The following is a 14,902-nucleotide window of genomic DNA, read 5'->3' as shown; positions in this document are numbered from 1 at the left end:
CATATGTTACAGCATCTATTTCTTCTTTACTTCAAGTATATACATATTAATAGTGATTTAAGAGTACTGATTATCAGATGGATGATTTTTAGAAGGATGAGATGAGCCCAGAAGAGAGATAACAGATTATTGCCATAGTCAAGATGTGACATTTTGATTATTTAGCTTTGGGCAGTGGCATTGATGGGATGTAAAGGAAGGAATGGGTTCATGAAATATTTAGAAAATAATAAGCAATGGAATTGGTATTTTATATGGGGCATTGAGATCAAGCAGGGTTTTTAGGTTTACATCTTAAGGACCTTGCAAAAATTGGTCTTGAAATTATGTTAGTTTTTTTGGATTGGTCCCTAACACAAATTTGATTTTAGTGGTTTTTAGGATTTCTCAGCAGTCTCTTTCTTTACAGTATGTACCTTATAGGGTTGTTGTGAGGACTAAATGGATTAATATCTAGAATAACAACTTAAAATAGTATTTGGCACATATTAAACGCTCAGTAAATATTAGTTGTTTTTATCCCAATTTGCACAGGATTACTTGAATGGGCTTGCTTACCCTTTTATTTTCTCATAGCTTTTTAGATTATACATTTTCTTCCTATACAGTTTTGAAAATTTTGAAGTAATTCATTATGTTAACAGTTAATGAGGTTTTACATTTATGAAAATAAATATTACTTAATTTCTGTAACATATCTGCCATGTATTGTTTTTATTGTGGTAAAATACATGTAACATAAAACTTACCATTTCTGCCATTTTAAATTCAGTGACATTTAGTATTTTCAAAATGTTTTGCAACCATCACCACTGTCCAGTTTTAGAACACTTTCATTACCCCAAAAGGAAACTGTACCCATTATACAGCTTATGTTACTTATGGTTTGCTATGGCGGTCTAATCTCTTTCTTCTGGATGTAAAGCCAGTTTTCCCAATGTGATTTGTTGCATATATCTTCTTTTTTTTTTTTTTTTTTTTTTTTGAGACGGAGTCTCGCTGTCGCCCAGGCTGGAGTGCAGTGGCACGATCTCGGCTCACTGCAGGCTTCGCCCCCCGGGGTTCACGCCATTCTCCTGCCTCAGCCTCCCAAGTAGCTGGGACTACAGGCGCCCGCCACCACGCCCGGCTAATTTTTTGTATTTTTAGTAGAGACAGGGTTTCACTGTGTTAGCCAGGATGGTCTCGATTTCCTGACCTCATGATCCGCCCGCCTCGGCCTCCCAAAGTGCTGGGATTACAGGCATGAGCCACCGCGCCCGGCCATATATATCTTCTTTTTTGATTTGTTGAATATATCTTCTTTTTTTCCACAAATGTAAAATGCTGTCTCTATCATCTGGTGCCTATGTGTACTGCGGTTTGTTGCAGGGCTGTTTATTCTTGTCAGTTCTATTGCCCAGGGATTTTAGGAAGTAAATTTATATTTATAAATACACTGCCTTGTGGTGCATCCCTTTGGTTGTTCTCTCTATATAGTTATTATATATGCATATTTTCCCTAATAAATTATAACACATATCCAAAGGCTTTTCATGTGACTAGGTTGCCAGGACTTTCCAAAATTACGTACTGGCTTTATTGAAACTTAGGTTTTATGTATTGCATGTAAAGTCATATGTTCCTATGTAGATCATTCTAACTTGATATTTTAAAATGCTTCTTGATAGTAATAGTCATATGTTGAATTTGAAGTTTTGTGTTTAGAAAAATTACAGCTTTAGGCTGGTTGTGGTGGCTCACGCCTGTAATCCCAGCACTTTGGGAGGCGGAGGTGGACAGATTGCTTGAGTTCAGGAATTCGAGACTAGCCTGGACAACGTGGCGAGATCCCGTCTCTACTAAAAATACAAAAAAAGTAGCTGGGCATTGTGATGCATACCTGTGGTCCCAGCTACTCAGGAGGCTGAGATGGGAAGATTGCTTGAGCTGGGGGTCGAGGAGGGTAGAGGTTGCAGTGAGATGAGATTGTGCCACTGCATTCCAGCCTGTGTGACAGAGTGAGACCTTGTTTCAAAAAAAAAAAAAAAAAAAAAAAAGAAAGAAAAATTATAGCTTTAAATAGAATTATTCTTAAGTGTTCAATGCATATCTTACTACTACCACATTGACCTAAGTCAGTGTGGCTGTGCCCTACTCTTGGGTTCTTTTTGGTAGATAATGGTAGCCTCCAAAGAAATTTGAAAAAGATAAGTACTAGCTATTTCTTACAACCTCATTTTAAGGTCTCATGAAAGCAAATCTCAGACCAAATTTTGCCACACATATAGACATACCGTATAGAAATGTATTAACTAAATATTAATAAGCAGGCACAGGGAGTTCTTGTAACCTGAGGAAAGCCCATCCCTTAGTCCTAAGACAGGCTCTGACCACCACCTTGCAGGAAAGGGGTCACGTAAGGGAGAATTCTGCTTCCTTCATAGCCTGCAATAGGCAAACAGAGTCTTCCACATATCACAGTGGGATACTGGAGTATTCAGCTTAAAGGAAGGCATCATCCATAAGGAAAAAACATCCATGCTCCACTGGATTCTGAAAGGATCAGTCAGATCTTTAAAATACTTTTTAACCAGATCATATTTCTTAAATGCTTTTTATTTCACAAATGGAACCCCATTTTTAATATTCATTATTGTAGTTATAGCCCACTGTTTTCACCAATGAAATTTTTTCTGATATTCAATATGATGATTAGCAAAGGGTCAGTTATCTGTTGAAATACAAATAGTAGTGGCACTTATAGTGGCCAAATATGGAATGTGGATTTTTATTATGGCTAAAATGAACTATTCCCTATATTGTGTCTTTGTTTTTTTTGCTCACATCACACTATCACACTGGTATATTTGAACTATTTCAGAGTAAATTGCAGGCATCTTGATCATTAAGTATAGTCAGTTTTTTTGGTTAATGTAAAAACATTTCCTAAAAGAGAAATATTAATATCAATTCTGCTTATAAACTCTATTTAGACTTTGAATTCATATTGAATGTATGCAGAGAGGGGAGGGGCATTTTATTGAAACAGAAACACTCTTGCTTGCAATTGTTAGTTTCATCAAATTACTATCCTCTTCAAATTCAGTTGTATCCTGGTATGAGTTTCAGATTATTCTGAAGTAAAAACACATTAAAACGTTGTAACAGTGTTTAATATAAAAACATTATAACAGTGCTCATGTTAGAAAATCAACTTTGCTGTTTGTGACTTGAATTTTGGAGCACAAATCTTCAAGATTCTTTATTGCTTAATTTACTCAAACTACAAATCAGGATTGTTTACATAGGAGTAAGGTTTTGCTTCTGTGTGTAGAATGCTGAGGAATCTAAAACTAAAAGTATCAAAAACAATGCAATATTTTGTGATGAAAACAATTTGGAAATATAATGTATTACTGTTAGAAATTAGTTGTATTCATTCTTCAGCTCTTGTAGCTATTGTCACATAGCATACTCTGAAGTATGACAGGCAAGCAGCTGCCTTCATAGCCATTGCCAGTACTAAAGATTTTTCTAGGCTTTTAGCACTCTTCTTTCATCTGTAAGGACAGGCAAGGCAGCTGTCTTCATATATTGGTGTAGGATTGGCATGGTTTGCTAATGCAGCTGCTGGACTGACTTCACAGCTGGGGGAAGAGCTCTTGGTATTAACAACAAAACTTAACAGAAGTATGAAAAGGCAGTGGGGAGGTGGTCTTTTAATCTTAGATCCTGACCACTTGGAGTGAAATACAATGATTGATTCCTCCTAAACATGTAGTTAATTAATGGAAAGATATTGAAGTAGTTTTGACTGAGTTTGCTTCAACCTTTTTTTAAATTTATTTTTTATTTTTTAGAGTTTCCCCTTCTTTGGGCCACATATTCAAAATTTCTTTTATCTGTAGACAACATGAATTTTTTTCTTATTTTAGCTATAGTTGTAATAGCCTGTTAGAGAATTTTAAAATATTTAATTTTTATTTAATATTTAAAAAGCAATCTCAAGACCAGTTTAGTTAACTTTAAATGATAAAAGTGCACAAATAGTAATCTACCATTTCCCAGAGATCAGCTGTGATCAAGTCAATGAAAACACTGGTATTCATAAGAACTGTTGGGTAAATTCACACTGACCCATAACAGCTCTGACTCCAGACTTCTAGAATTGGTCTTCTCAGCTTTATTTATAGAAATGTCATGAAATAAGCTAGTTTTATGGAATCACATGGATACAGATATTGCCTGAAGCTGGGTCATTTAGTCAGAAATTTGGGGATAAAATTCTGAGATTTTGAGAGTCACCTTCAAAATCCCAGAGATGTCATCATGGCTTCATTTCGAACATAGTTCTTGAAACAGCCATCTTGAGGTAGCTATAAAGCACTGTTTTATGCTAATGACAATTTTTGAATCTCTTGAAATTGTGACTTTATTTTCACCCCAAAGTACTGTGCTGCTTCCAAATGTATCATTCCCTTGAATGCAGCCTGGATCAGCAGTGGAGAGTCAGTGCAGTCCTGATTGCCATCTATTATTCCACTTTCCTCTTGGACTAAAATATTGCAGTGAACCTGCTTGAGCAAGTCAGAAGTGTTCTTTTTTTACCCTGCAGTTTTAAGTTTATTGTGTTCAGTTGTCTTGTCCCCTCAGTAAGAGACTTTGTATGCCACTAGGGGATCTAAGTTGAGTCTCAGATCTCCAGGTGCCTTATCTTATTTAGCTTCCTTAACCTCATCAACGAATTCCCTTACCATCTGACTATATTAAGTTAAATGCACATACTATGCTTTACCTTTCACAGCAACTGGTCACAGTAATCAGTAGTATGAGCATGAACATAAAAAACCATTTTTTTCATCTTAATCCTTTTCTCCCTAATTTACAGTATTTGTCATAAATTCTTATGATGGATAATGCAGTGGAAAATATACATACCTACCTTCTGTTTAGATCTAAATAAATTGTTGAAACAGTTTTCTCTTTCATTGCAACTGATTTTGTCTTTGAGAGTGAATTAAACCTTTCAGCATTTAAAACCGAACTTCTCAAATTCATTTCCAGCTCGTTAGTTCGTGCTAGCTAATTTGACTAAAAAATAATTGAGCATAAAATCTTGAAAGAACTCTTTCATTATAAGCAGCATGTTGATTGAGAAGGACTAGGGGCAGGAAATTTGACTATGTGACTTCTCAGAGGCCTCTGAGAATATAATTCTTATACTATACTTTGTTCTGCAGATGTCTTTCTTATCAATAATTATTTAAGTAGGGGAAATGAGCTGAAGATCTCTGTCTGTCTTTAAGATTGTACAACACAAAATGTTATATACAGAGAATGTCGAGAATAATAGTTACATCTTTTCGCCATTTGGAGCACTTTCTTCAGTTGGTGATCTGGAATAATAGCAGGAGACTGAGCAGTGAATGGATCCAGATGTTACAATACCACATTTGGAATCAAGGAAGGTCTAGAAGTTTTGAGAATTTTCATATATCCTTTCAAATGATTAAGATTATATGTCTCACCTTTTCTTAAAGACAGATCTTTCCTAAAGTTGAGACTGGAGTCTCACTAATCTGATTTAAAATTTTAGTTTTATTTATGTATTTATTTTTAATTTTGTTTAGAGACATGGTCTTGCTGTGTTGCCCAGGCAGGTTTCAAACTCCTGGCCTCAAGTGATCCTCCTGCCTGGGGCTCCCAAGTGCTTTAATTCTTAAGCATAGGCTTATATCACTAGTTTGTCTATTGGTGGGAAAAAGGGATTATAATTATTTTTAAATGATGGCTTCCTTTTAGGTATTTCAATACCTAGGTCCAAAAAATAATGAAATAAAAATCAATGTTGCATGCTTCATTGCTTTTTCATGTGTGAGAAAACTCTTTTAACAGTGCTTTCTACCCCAGGGGTACTATAGATTGCTTGTTCTGTCAATACTTTTCTCCATTTCTTTTGTCTAGTACAATACACCTCCTTGTCCCTTTTTTCGGGAGTGGTGGTAGAATTTCACCCAGCATTTAAAATGTAGATGATGCATTGTTTGGAAAAGTTGGCTTTGAAAAAAGTAGTTTAAATCTAAGTGAGTTATCACCTAGGTTGTGTGTGTACCTAGACAGCAACCGGATACTGTGGGAAAGCTACAAGCCACCTTTGGAGATGGTGAAAAAAGAAAGATTCTGCTGTGTAGTTTCTTTTGCTGTGCAATAAAGGCAGAACTTCTTAATCATTTGTTCTTTCCAGATTTGGAATTTATACTCCAGCCTGTAAGACTAATGTCAGAAACAAATTTGGTAAGTGAAACTTTTAAAAATCATTTCCTACCAGCCCTTACCATACTTCATTTCCTGGAACAGTAAAGGAGTTCACTCGCAAATGCATTATGAAAAATGTTTAATGAATTTTAAACCAAAGGACCAGATGATATGTACAATAATGCCTCATTTATCTAGGATAAGAATCCTATAATAACAGCTCTCCAGAACAGAGCAGAGAACCTGAAAATAATATGGAGTTTGAAAGCAGTGGCCATGAAACCTGTTTTAAAACCTAATATCTTCTTACCAGATATTTTTGCTCAATATGCAATTCATTAATCTTACCCCTAATGTAAGTAATCGGAATATCTGGGGATGAGGCCCAGAAATCCGCTTTCAACACATCCCCCGGGTACTTCAAATGTGAAAAATGAAGAAACATTGCTTCTAGCCCTCATAAAGAGCTTCATCAGCTCTTATTGATATATATTTCTTTTTTTCTTTTTTTTTTTTTTTTTTTTTTTGAGACGGAGTCTTGCTCTGTTGCTTGCCCAGGCTGGAGTGCAGTGGTGTGATCTCAGCTCACTGCAAGCTCCGCCTCCTGGGTTCATGCCATTCTCCTGCCTCAGCCTCCCGAGTAGCTGGGACTACAGGCGCCTGCCACCATGCCTGCCTAATTTTTTGTATTTTTAGTAGAGACGGGGGTTTCACCATGTTAGCTAGGATGGTCTCCATCTCCTGACCTCGTGATCCGCCCGCCTTGGCCTCCCAAAGTGCTGGGATTACAGGTGTGAGCCACTGTGCCCGGCCAACATATATTTCTTACTAAGATTATTTGGCTTCTCAGCTAAGAGGAGATTAGAAGTGGTTTTCTTCTAAAAACCATATCGGAAATTGAGGCAAGTACTAGGGAGGCAAGTACATTGTGGAAACAGACCAGAAAACTAAAAATTACACTCTTTAAAAGAAATTTCTGTATTGGAATATTTAATAGTAGATTTTTCTTAATGGATGATTGAGACCAGGCTGATTTGTTTTTGTTTTTTTTTTAAATCACAGTATGGCTTGTGCAGTAAATTTTAAAATGCAGTTATGTTTATAATGACCTTAAAAAGGCAAGGAAGTATGTATATTATAGGCAACGCTAACTAGGTGTATTTTCTGCTTTAAAACCACTATGCCAGAAAAGGATTAAATAATGGGCTGATTGATGACTTAGAAAATGTTTGATTGCATTACTGCACCATAATGAGACTTAAGGAATCAGTGTGCTCCTTGGCAAGCAATGACTTTGTCAAAGGAGTGTTGGTCTTGCTTTCAAATGAGTAAGAATGTGATGTGACCACTAGAGATGTTTTTTCAATGTGAGCAAAATAATTCTGAAGGGAAGGATGAAAATCATTAGTGAAAGTTGGGTGAGGTAACTAAACCCAGTCTTAAGGTGTTTGGAGAGAACCTCTGCCCTGATCTTTCAGTAGGTATCTCTGAAACTGTGATTGCTAGTGAATATTGATAGAAACTAGAAGCGAAGCTGTCACCTTCCTCTCATTTCCATAGCCAGCTCAGCACATCCAAGGAATCCCCCATCTGTAGATTTTATGTTAAATGTTTACATAATATTTGTAAATGTATGTAAAAATTTCGTGTTTCTTTTTCATTTGTTTGTTCGATCAAATCAGGGTTCCCTCAACAGAGAACTCATTTATAAAACTGAACCTGTAGTCCAACTTCTCTAGAAAGCAATTTGGTCTGTATATTTGACAGTCTAAGGTAGCTTTTTGACAGACTTGCAACAGAATTTTCCGTTATGTACAGATGCTCTTCTGTGGGACACTTGGTTTGGCTCTAACCTTCTCTAAACAGATGCACTTTGCCAGTGTCTTTGAGGGGAGGGAAAATACTGGCAACAGTAAGGTTCTTTTTTGTTGTTGTTTAATCTGGTGGCATTCCCTACTAAAACTTCAACCATAAGGTATCTCAATTTTATTTTTTTACCAAAAAGAATGAGCTTTAAAACCTTAATTTTAACATTCAGTTTTTCTACTTTTCTTGATTCAATAGCATGGTTTGAAAAAAAAAAACCACAGCCCACAATCACAACAGGGTGTGAATCCTACCTCTACTATTTACTAGCTTTATGGCTTTGGGAAAGTTTTTCACTTGGAAAATGGTGATAGTAATGCTTCTTCTAAAGTTGTTTGTGTGAGAAGAAATGAAATAACATGTAAAGTGCAAAACACGATGTGTGGCCAATAGGAGCATGCCCCCACCTATGTCTTTTTAATGTAGCACTTGGATTTCACTTGATAGGTGAGCACTTTCCCGAAGTATGTTTATTCAGCAATTGAATCAGAAGGAATCTGTGCATCCTTCAAAAGTTGCCTTATTTGTTGACAGGTCTTCACATACTAAGTTTACTCTTCTGCCTTAAGTTTTATTTATGAACAATGGTTGTAGACCAGCGAGCACACACACTTCCCCCCCAAAAAGATGAATTAATCAGGTTCTAGTTAAATACTTCTTTAAAAATATAACATGAACTCTGATTGTGTACAGTGAGGAGAAATCCAGATCAGAAACCAGGACACTTTTTATTGCTTTTTCAGTGAACCTTCTTAAATACCATGTAGTGAGCTGGTGTCACTTAATAGAGTACAGCCCTGTGTTTCTCATTTATTTAACAGCTGCTTTACAAACATATACAAAGTATCAGGGAATACCTTTTCATTCTTTAAAAATAAAACCAGAAAGTGATTTCCTTACTAATCCAGTTTGGTGGTGTAAGGTAGTATCACACTATGAAAGGTAAAAAGAAAGTCTGCATTGTCTTTGATTTAAATAATTAAAACTTCATTATTTTCTATTTATTCCACTTCTACTGATAACTGCACACACAAAAGCACACACAATTACACAGATTTTAGTTATTTGTTGTTTATATTGTTTCAACCTACTGAAAATTAGAGGTGTATTTCATATGATGTGTTTTTTCAGGCATTGAAAATCAGTATTACTAAGCTATAGCTATATCTTCATGAAACTTCTTGAGCTGTAATTTTGTGGTTGCCTACTACAACTTAAAGTGATAAATCTAAGATTTTCCTGCCCCCAGTCCCTCAAATTATTGTACTGACCACGTCTTCCTATTTGTTTCTTATTACAGTTTTTTGGTAAAATTTTACATGATTTTCAAGGGAACAAGTTTTGAAAACCTAGGAAAATATTAATGTAACTTTTGAGAAGAAACGAGTTATGCTTTACTTCCTCAATGATAATAAATTCCTGTCTGTTCTAAGAGGCAATTATGCAGGGTTTTTTCTCATTATAAAACTAAGAGCTTGTGGCCAGGTGAGGTGGCTCACACCTGTAATCTCAGCCCTTTGGGAAGCCAAGGTGGGAGGACCACTTGAGGTCAGGAGTTTGAGACCAGGCTGGCCAACATGGTGAAACCCCGTCCCTATTAAAAATACAAAAATTAGCGGGGCATGGTGGCAGGTTCCTGTAATCCCAGCTACCTGGGAGGCTGAGGTGGGCGAATCGCTTGAACCCAGGAGGCAGAGGTTGCAGTTAACTGGGATAGCACCACTGCACCCCAGCCTGGGCAACAGAGTGAGACTCCTGTCTCAAAAAGAAAAACAACAAAAAAACAAAACTAAGAGGTTGTTTATTAAAAAATAGAGAAATACGTTATGATACCATCATGAGATAGTACTATTAATGTTTTTCTTTTCTCTAAGCAAGCACAGATTTTTTAAAAGGGTTGCCATCATACGTCATATTTTGTAACCTAATATTTTTGTCTGTTAACTATATAGTGAACATTTTGTTACATATTAAACATCTTTTGGTTGTATAGTATTCCTTGTAGAGACATCATAATTTAACCAATCCCCTACAGTTGGATAGTTAGGTTGTTTCTAAATTGTTTCTGTTTTAAATAAAGTACAGTAAACATTGTTATGCCCATCTCTTTTTACTTGTGTTGGATAAAATCCAATGAGTAGAATTTCTGAATTTCCGGACAAATTGGTATAAAACATTCATATTACTAAATCATTCACTTTTAGAAAGGTAGTGCTAATTTAAAATCTGAACTAGCCCATTTCTTTGCAAACATGGGTAGGTTTTTAGTTTATTAATTTTTATTTTTATCTTATTTTTTATTTTTTTGAGACAAGATCTTGCTCTGTCACCCAGGCTGGAGTACAGTGGCACAATCATAGCTCACTGTATGAACTCGAACTCCTGGGCTCAAAGTATCCTCCCACCTCAGCTCACGAGTAGCTGGGACTGCAGGAGCATGCCATCATGCTTGGCTAATTTTTAAATTTTTTGTGTTGCCCAGGCTGATCTCAAACTCCTGGCCTCAAGCAGTCCTCCCACTTTGACCTCCTAAAGTGCTTGGATTATAGGCATGAGCCACCACACCTGGCCCCTCTATTTTTTTTATAATTAATATTATATTTAATATTAATAGCAAAAGTATCTGGACTTAATTTGCATTTTTGTGATTATCAGTGCACTAGAGGATTTTTTTTTCTTTTGTCTAGGGAGCAGATTAAGGTTGAATGTTTATAAGTCATTTTTCTCTGATGAATTCCTAGTCATCTCTTTGTCCATTTGGCTCTTATGCCTCAATTTCTTTTACTTCTTTAAGCAAAATTATTACTTTGAGTAAACATAACAGAAAAGTCTTTCTTGGTGTAAAATACAAAAATGTAATATTTGTATAGAAATACTGGCTTACATTGTAAATATTCTACGGGGAACATTTAGTTTATAACTTCTTTACTCTCAAGAATTATATTACGATTTTTTAGTGTTTTGTTTGGATTTATCACTCCACAAACATAAATGACATTCTAGACTATTCTCAGAATTGGATAGCTCCTTTTTATTAATATGCCTTTAAGAGTCTTCATCTTTAAAGTCAACACTCTTCAGCTAATCACAAATCTAAGCTTATATGAAATCTGAAAATAAACTTTACTGTGTTTTCAGGGTTTGCCCTTAAAGTAATGGTGGATGGCAGAGGTAGTTGTTTGACTGTTGTGTTAAACAAACAAACAAATAAAAGGGAAGAGGAAGAGAATGAAAGACCATTTCCTTACCAAGCAATCACACAGTTTATTGTCTAGGAAATAAAAAAGAAGAAGAAAGAAAGGAAAAGAAAGAAAAAAAGAAAAGAGCCAGTTTTGTGTACTGTTGAGCACACAGATGTTCCTCTTGGCAGCCATACAGTACTAGTCAGGATTGGGGTTTCTGCAGACGTAGAATGTGAGGCTTCTTTGTTGGAGACAAAGTGTTGCCTGTGGTGGGAATTGCTGCAGTGATGGGAAAGTATCGTAATGTATTGTTGGATTACTGTGATTTTCAATAGAGACAGTACATTAAAGTAGCTTTGTGGGCAGTGGATTGTTTCAGCCAAGCCTGGCTAATAACACACTCATTTTGGCAAAGTCTATTTAAAAGGTAGAGCTGGCATAGTTTTGTGGTCATGGAGCCCGTCCCATACTTGGGCATTAGAATTACTTTTGCAAGCACTAGTTTTTAACAACCAATTTATTTAATGTAATTCAACAAAAGAGTTTGTGACTGTAAAGTTAAAACTGTAACCACTTTTCAAATGGAACCATTTTTTTTAATAATTGCTAAACTAGTGTTTTTCAGAATTGTTATCGAAATATTTTAATCAGGTTGTTTCTTAACCCACTTGTTCATTTAAGATAAAGTTTTGTTACAAACTAGAAAGTGCTGATTTACATGCTTTACATTTTAGCAGTCTGTGTAAATTTGGAGTGCTTTTTTGTTTAAATATAAATACTATGTTGTGAAATGTTTAACATATATATAAATCTAATCACCAGAAAGCAAAGGTGAGTATTCTTTAATTGGCTTGCCAGTATTATCTGTCCTTGTCTTCCATATGGTTTACTTGAAGTAGGACAATTAGCTATGTTGTACTGGATGTTAGCCTAGATGTTAACTGTATTTTAAGGTTAAAATGTAAATTTTAAGGATTGAAATTGAATGTTTTTTAGTTCGTCCCTCCCTTCTCCCTTTTATGTTATATAATATTGAATGAATTTTTGTGGCCTTTTAATTGCTTACATAAAATTCAGACAGGAAGGGAAAGGAGACTATAAAAATTAGTAAAGGGTGGAAACCTTAAGATCAACCCTAATTAGATGGGGTTGCTGAATTAGAGATTGAACTAATGTTCATGAAGGTTTAGACTTTGTAGGAACCATAGATATCTAGTCAACCATCTCTTCTGACAAAGTAAGACGCAGAAAAATTAACCGGTAATAACCTAGTTACGAGGAATTGAAACCAGATTACACTGCTTCTAATTCTCACAGCTAACCATTCTCTTTTATTTCCTTCAATCTTGTCAAATTAAATCAACATTCATTTACTGATATACTCTGTCAAAGGATTCATCAGATATTCACCATGGAAAAACCTAGTTTCTAGTTAGTAAACAAGAAACGCAATCATTAAAAGGTGTTGATAACAAAAGATTTCAATCGTAGTTTCAGGCAATAACGAGAGTCCAATCTCAGAGCATTACTTCTTTAGTGGCCAAATGAACTGTGCAAACAATAATTATTCTTGAAACTCAGTAAAAGAATAAATATCTTCAGGCTAGGATAGTCAAAGGAACACCTTTTTCACAGTTTGTATTTTGGGGTGGGTCTGAATTTTCTTGTCTGCCTCACTGGTGACTTCCAGCTTATTCTATAAAATTTAACACAAATTTCAGCTGTTTTCCCGAGAATTCCTTGATACTTCTTTCCTAATAGAATTTCTTTACATTTAACTCTACCGCTAGTGTATTTCATTTCATCATGGTTGTCTTTCCTGCTAGACTGTAACCTCCTTAAGATCACTGACTTCTTTTTCATCTCCTGAGCATCTCCTTGGCACATAATGTGTGACTAATACATGTTTCAAATAAATTGAACATTTGCGTGCAAATAGACATTCATATGATAATAACACCTTGTTATATACAGAGTTTTATCCTCCCAAAATTTATATGTTGAAGCCCAAGTTTCCAACCTGACTGTATTTGGAGATTGAACCTGTAAGGAAGTAATAAAGGTTAAGTGAGGTCTAAGGATTGAGGCCCTAATCCAGTGGGATTGGTGGCCTCATAAAAGAAGGAAGAAACGTGAAAGAACACTCTGCATGTGCATGCAGTGACAGAGGGCCACGTGAGGTCACAGCCTCTGCAAGCCGAGAAGAGAACCTTCGCTAGAAATTGAATTGGCCTGAGCCTTGATCTTGGACTTTCAGCCTCCATAACTGTGAGAAAATAAATTTCTGTTGTTTAAGCCACCCAATCTGTGGTATTTTGTTATAGCAGCCCGAGCAAACTAATATACACATATATAAACAAGCAAATGTAGGAGTACACATTGTTGTAGAAAATAAAAAAGGTCTTGCTTCCCCAGATCCCACCGCACATCTTTGAAAACTGTCAGCTGCTTTCTGCCTTCATAAGAATACAATCCTGCCAAGTCAGTTTACCCACCCAGACTACCTTACAGCCAGACCGCCATCAATTCTGATAGGAAGGTGTGGTTCTGTTCCTGAATGAACTGTTTGTTAAACCAAGAAGAGTGCAGGCAGTATAGCAAAGCTTGACTCTACCATGGCCCTGAGTGAATTCTGACCAAGACAGACAGCTTTATCAGTGGTATTAGATCTGGCTGCCGGGAATGTGGGGTGCCAGCACAGCCTCTCTCTCTTGCTGCAGTGCCTTTGTCCACAGATAAGTTTCCTGATTAGCACTTCACCCTCCCTGCCCAGTGTCTTTCCATCCTTGTCCCTTAGAATTCATTCTTACACAGAGCAGCCAGAGTGATCTTCAAAACAGAAATTTGATCATTCACTTCCCCTCCATAGGCTTTCCAGAGCACCTAAAAGAAACCCCAAACCGTTTACTTTGGTGTATGAAGCCTTACATGGCCTGCCTCCTGCCTTCCTGTCTGACCTGCGAGTCCTGCCAGTACTTTCCAGTCACACTGGCCTTTTGGTTTTGAACGTGCCAACTTCACCCTACCACGAGTCTTTGAACCAACGGTGCTGCTGCCTGAAAAGCTCTGTCCCCATCTTTGCACAGCTGGCTCCTTTTCCTGTCATTAAACGTGCCCTCTTCAGAGATGCCTTCCTTCACCACCCAGTCTACTGTTGTTCCCTAGTCCTCTCTAACATATCACTTTATTTTTATTTTCTGTACAACACTTACTCCTATTTGATTTGGTTGTTTTTTGGTTTATTGTCTTTCTCTTCCGAGCAGAGTGTAAGCTCCAAGAGTACTGGAACCCTTTCCTTCTTCTATACTTACTGGTTATTGCAGCATCTCGAGCAGTATCTTCCACAGATGGGCCTCTAAAAAACATTTTTGAGTGAATGAATGAACCAGTGAACAAACTGGTAGGCTGGAGCCCCAGGGCCAGGGCAAGTACTCCTGCAGGGCCCCTCTTTCTCAAGGCTCATATTCTTTTCCCATATCCTCAGTCACTTGGGCCCTGCTGTCAACAGAAAGGCCCTCTACGGCCTAGAGGCATACTTTTTCAAAAGTCCAGATGCTGTTGCTTATCCAGTAGATTAGAAGCCTTTAGCTAACTGATACCCACCAAAGTTAAGCTTA

General features: G+C 36.6%; 1 protein-coding gene across 4 annotated transcripts in view; it reads left to right on the top strand.

The window, feature by feature from the left end:
- MRPS28 (mitochondrial ribosomal protein S28) overlaps window positions 1-14,902 on the top strand; it is a 109,043-nt gene that overhangs the window by 80,478 nt on the left and 13,663 nt on the right. For 2 of the 4 annotated variants that reach the window (XM_063643342.1, XM_055286595.2), the window contains exon 3: window positions 6,227-6,276. The exons of the other annotated variants lie outside the window; for them this stretch is intronic. In XM_063643342.1, the coding sequence (XP_063499412.1) occupies window positions 6,227-6,276 (50 nt within the window). The remainder of the gene's footprint in view (window positions 1-6,226; window positions 6,277-14,902) is intronic. 4 annotated transcript variants of the gene reach the window in all.

The sequence above is a fragment of the Symphalangus syndactylus genome, chromosome 7 (genome assembly GCF_028878055.3).
Source record: "Symphalangus syndactylus isolate Jambi chromosome 7, NHGRI_mSymSyn1-v2.1_pri, whole genome shotgun sequence".
NCBI classification, from domain to species: domain Eukaryota; kingdom Metazoa; phylum Chordata; class Mammalia; order Primates; family Hylobatidae; genus Symphalangus; species Symphalangus syndactylus.
The sequence above is the reverse complement of the archived record's forward strand: the minus strand, read 5'-3'. Positions and strand labels throughout refer to the sequence as shown.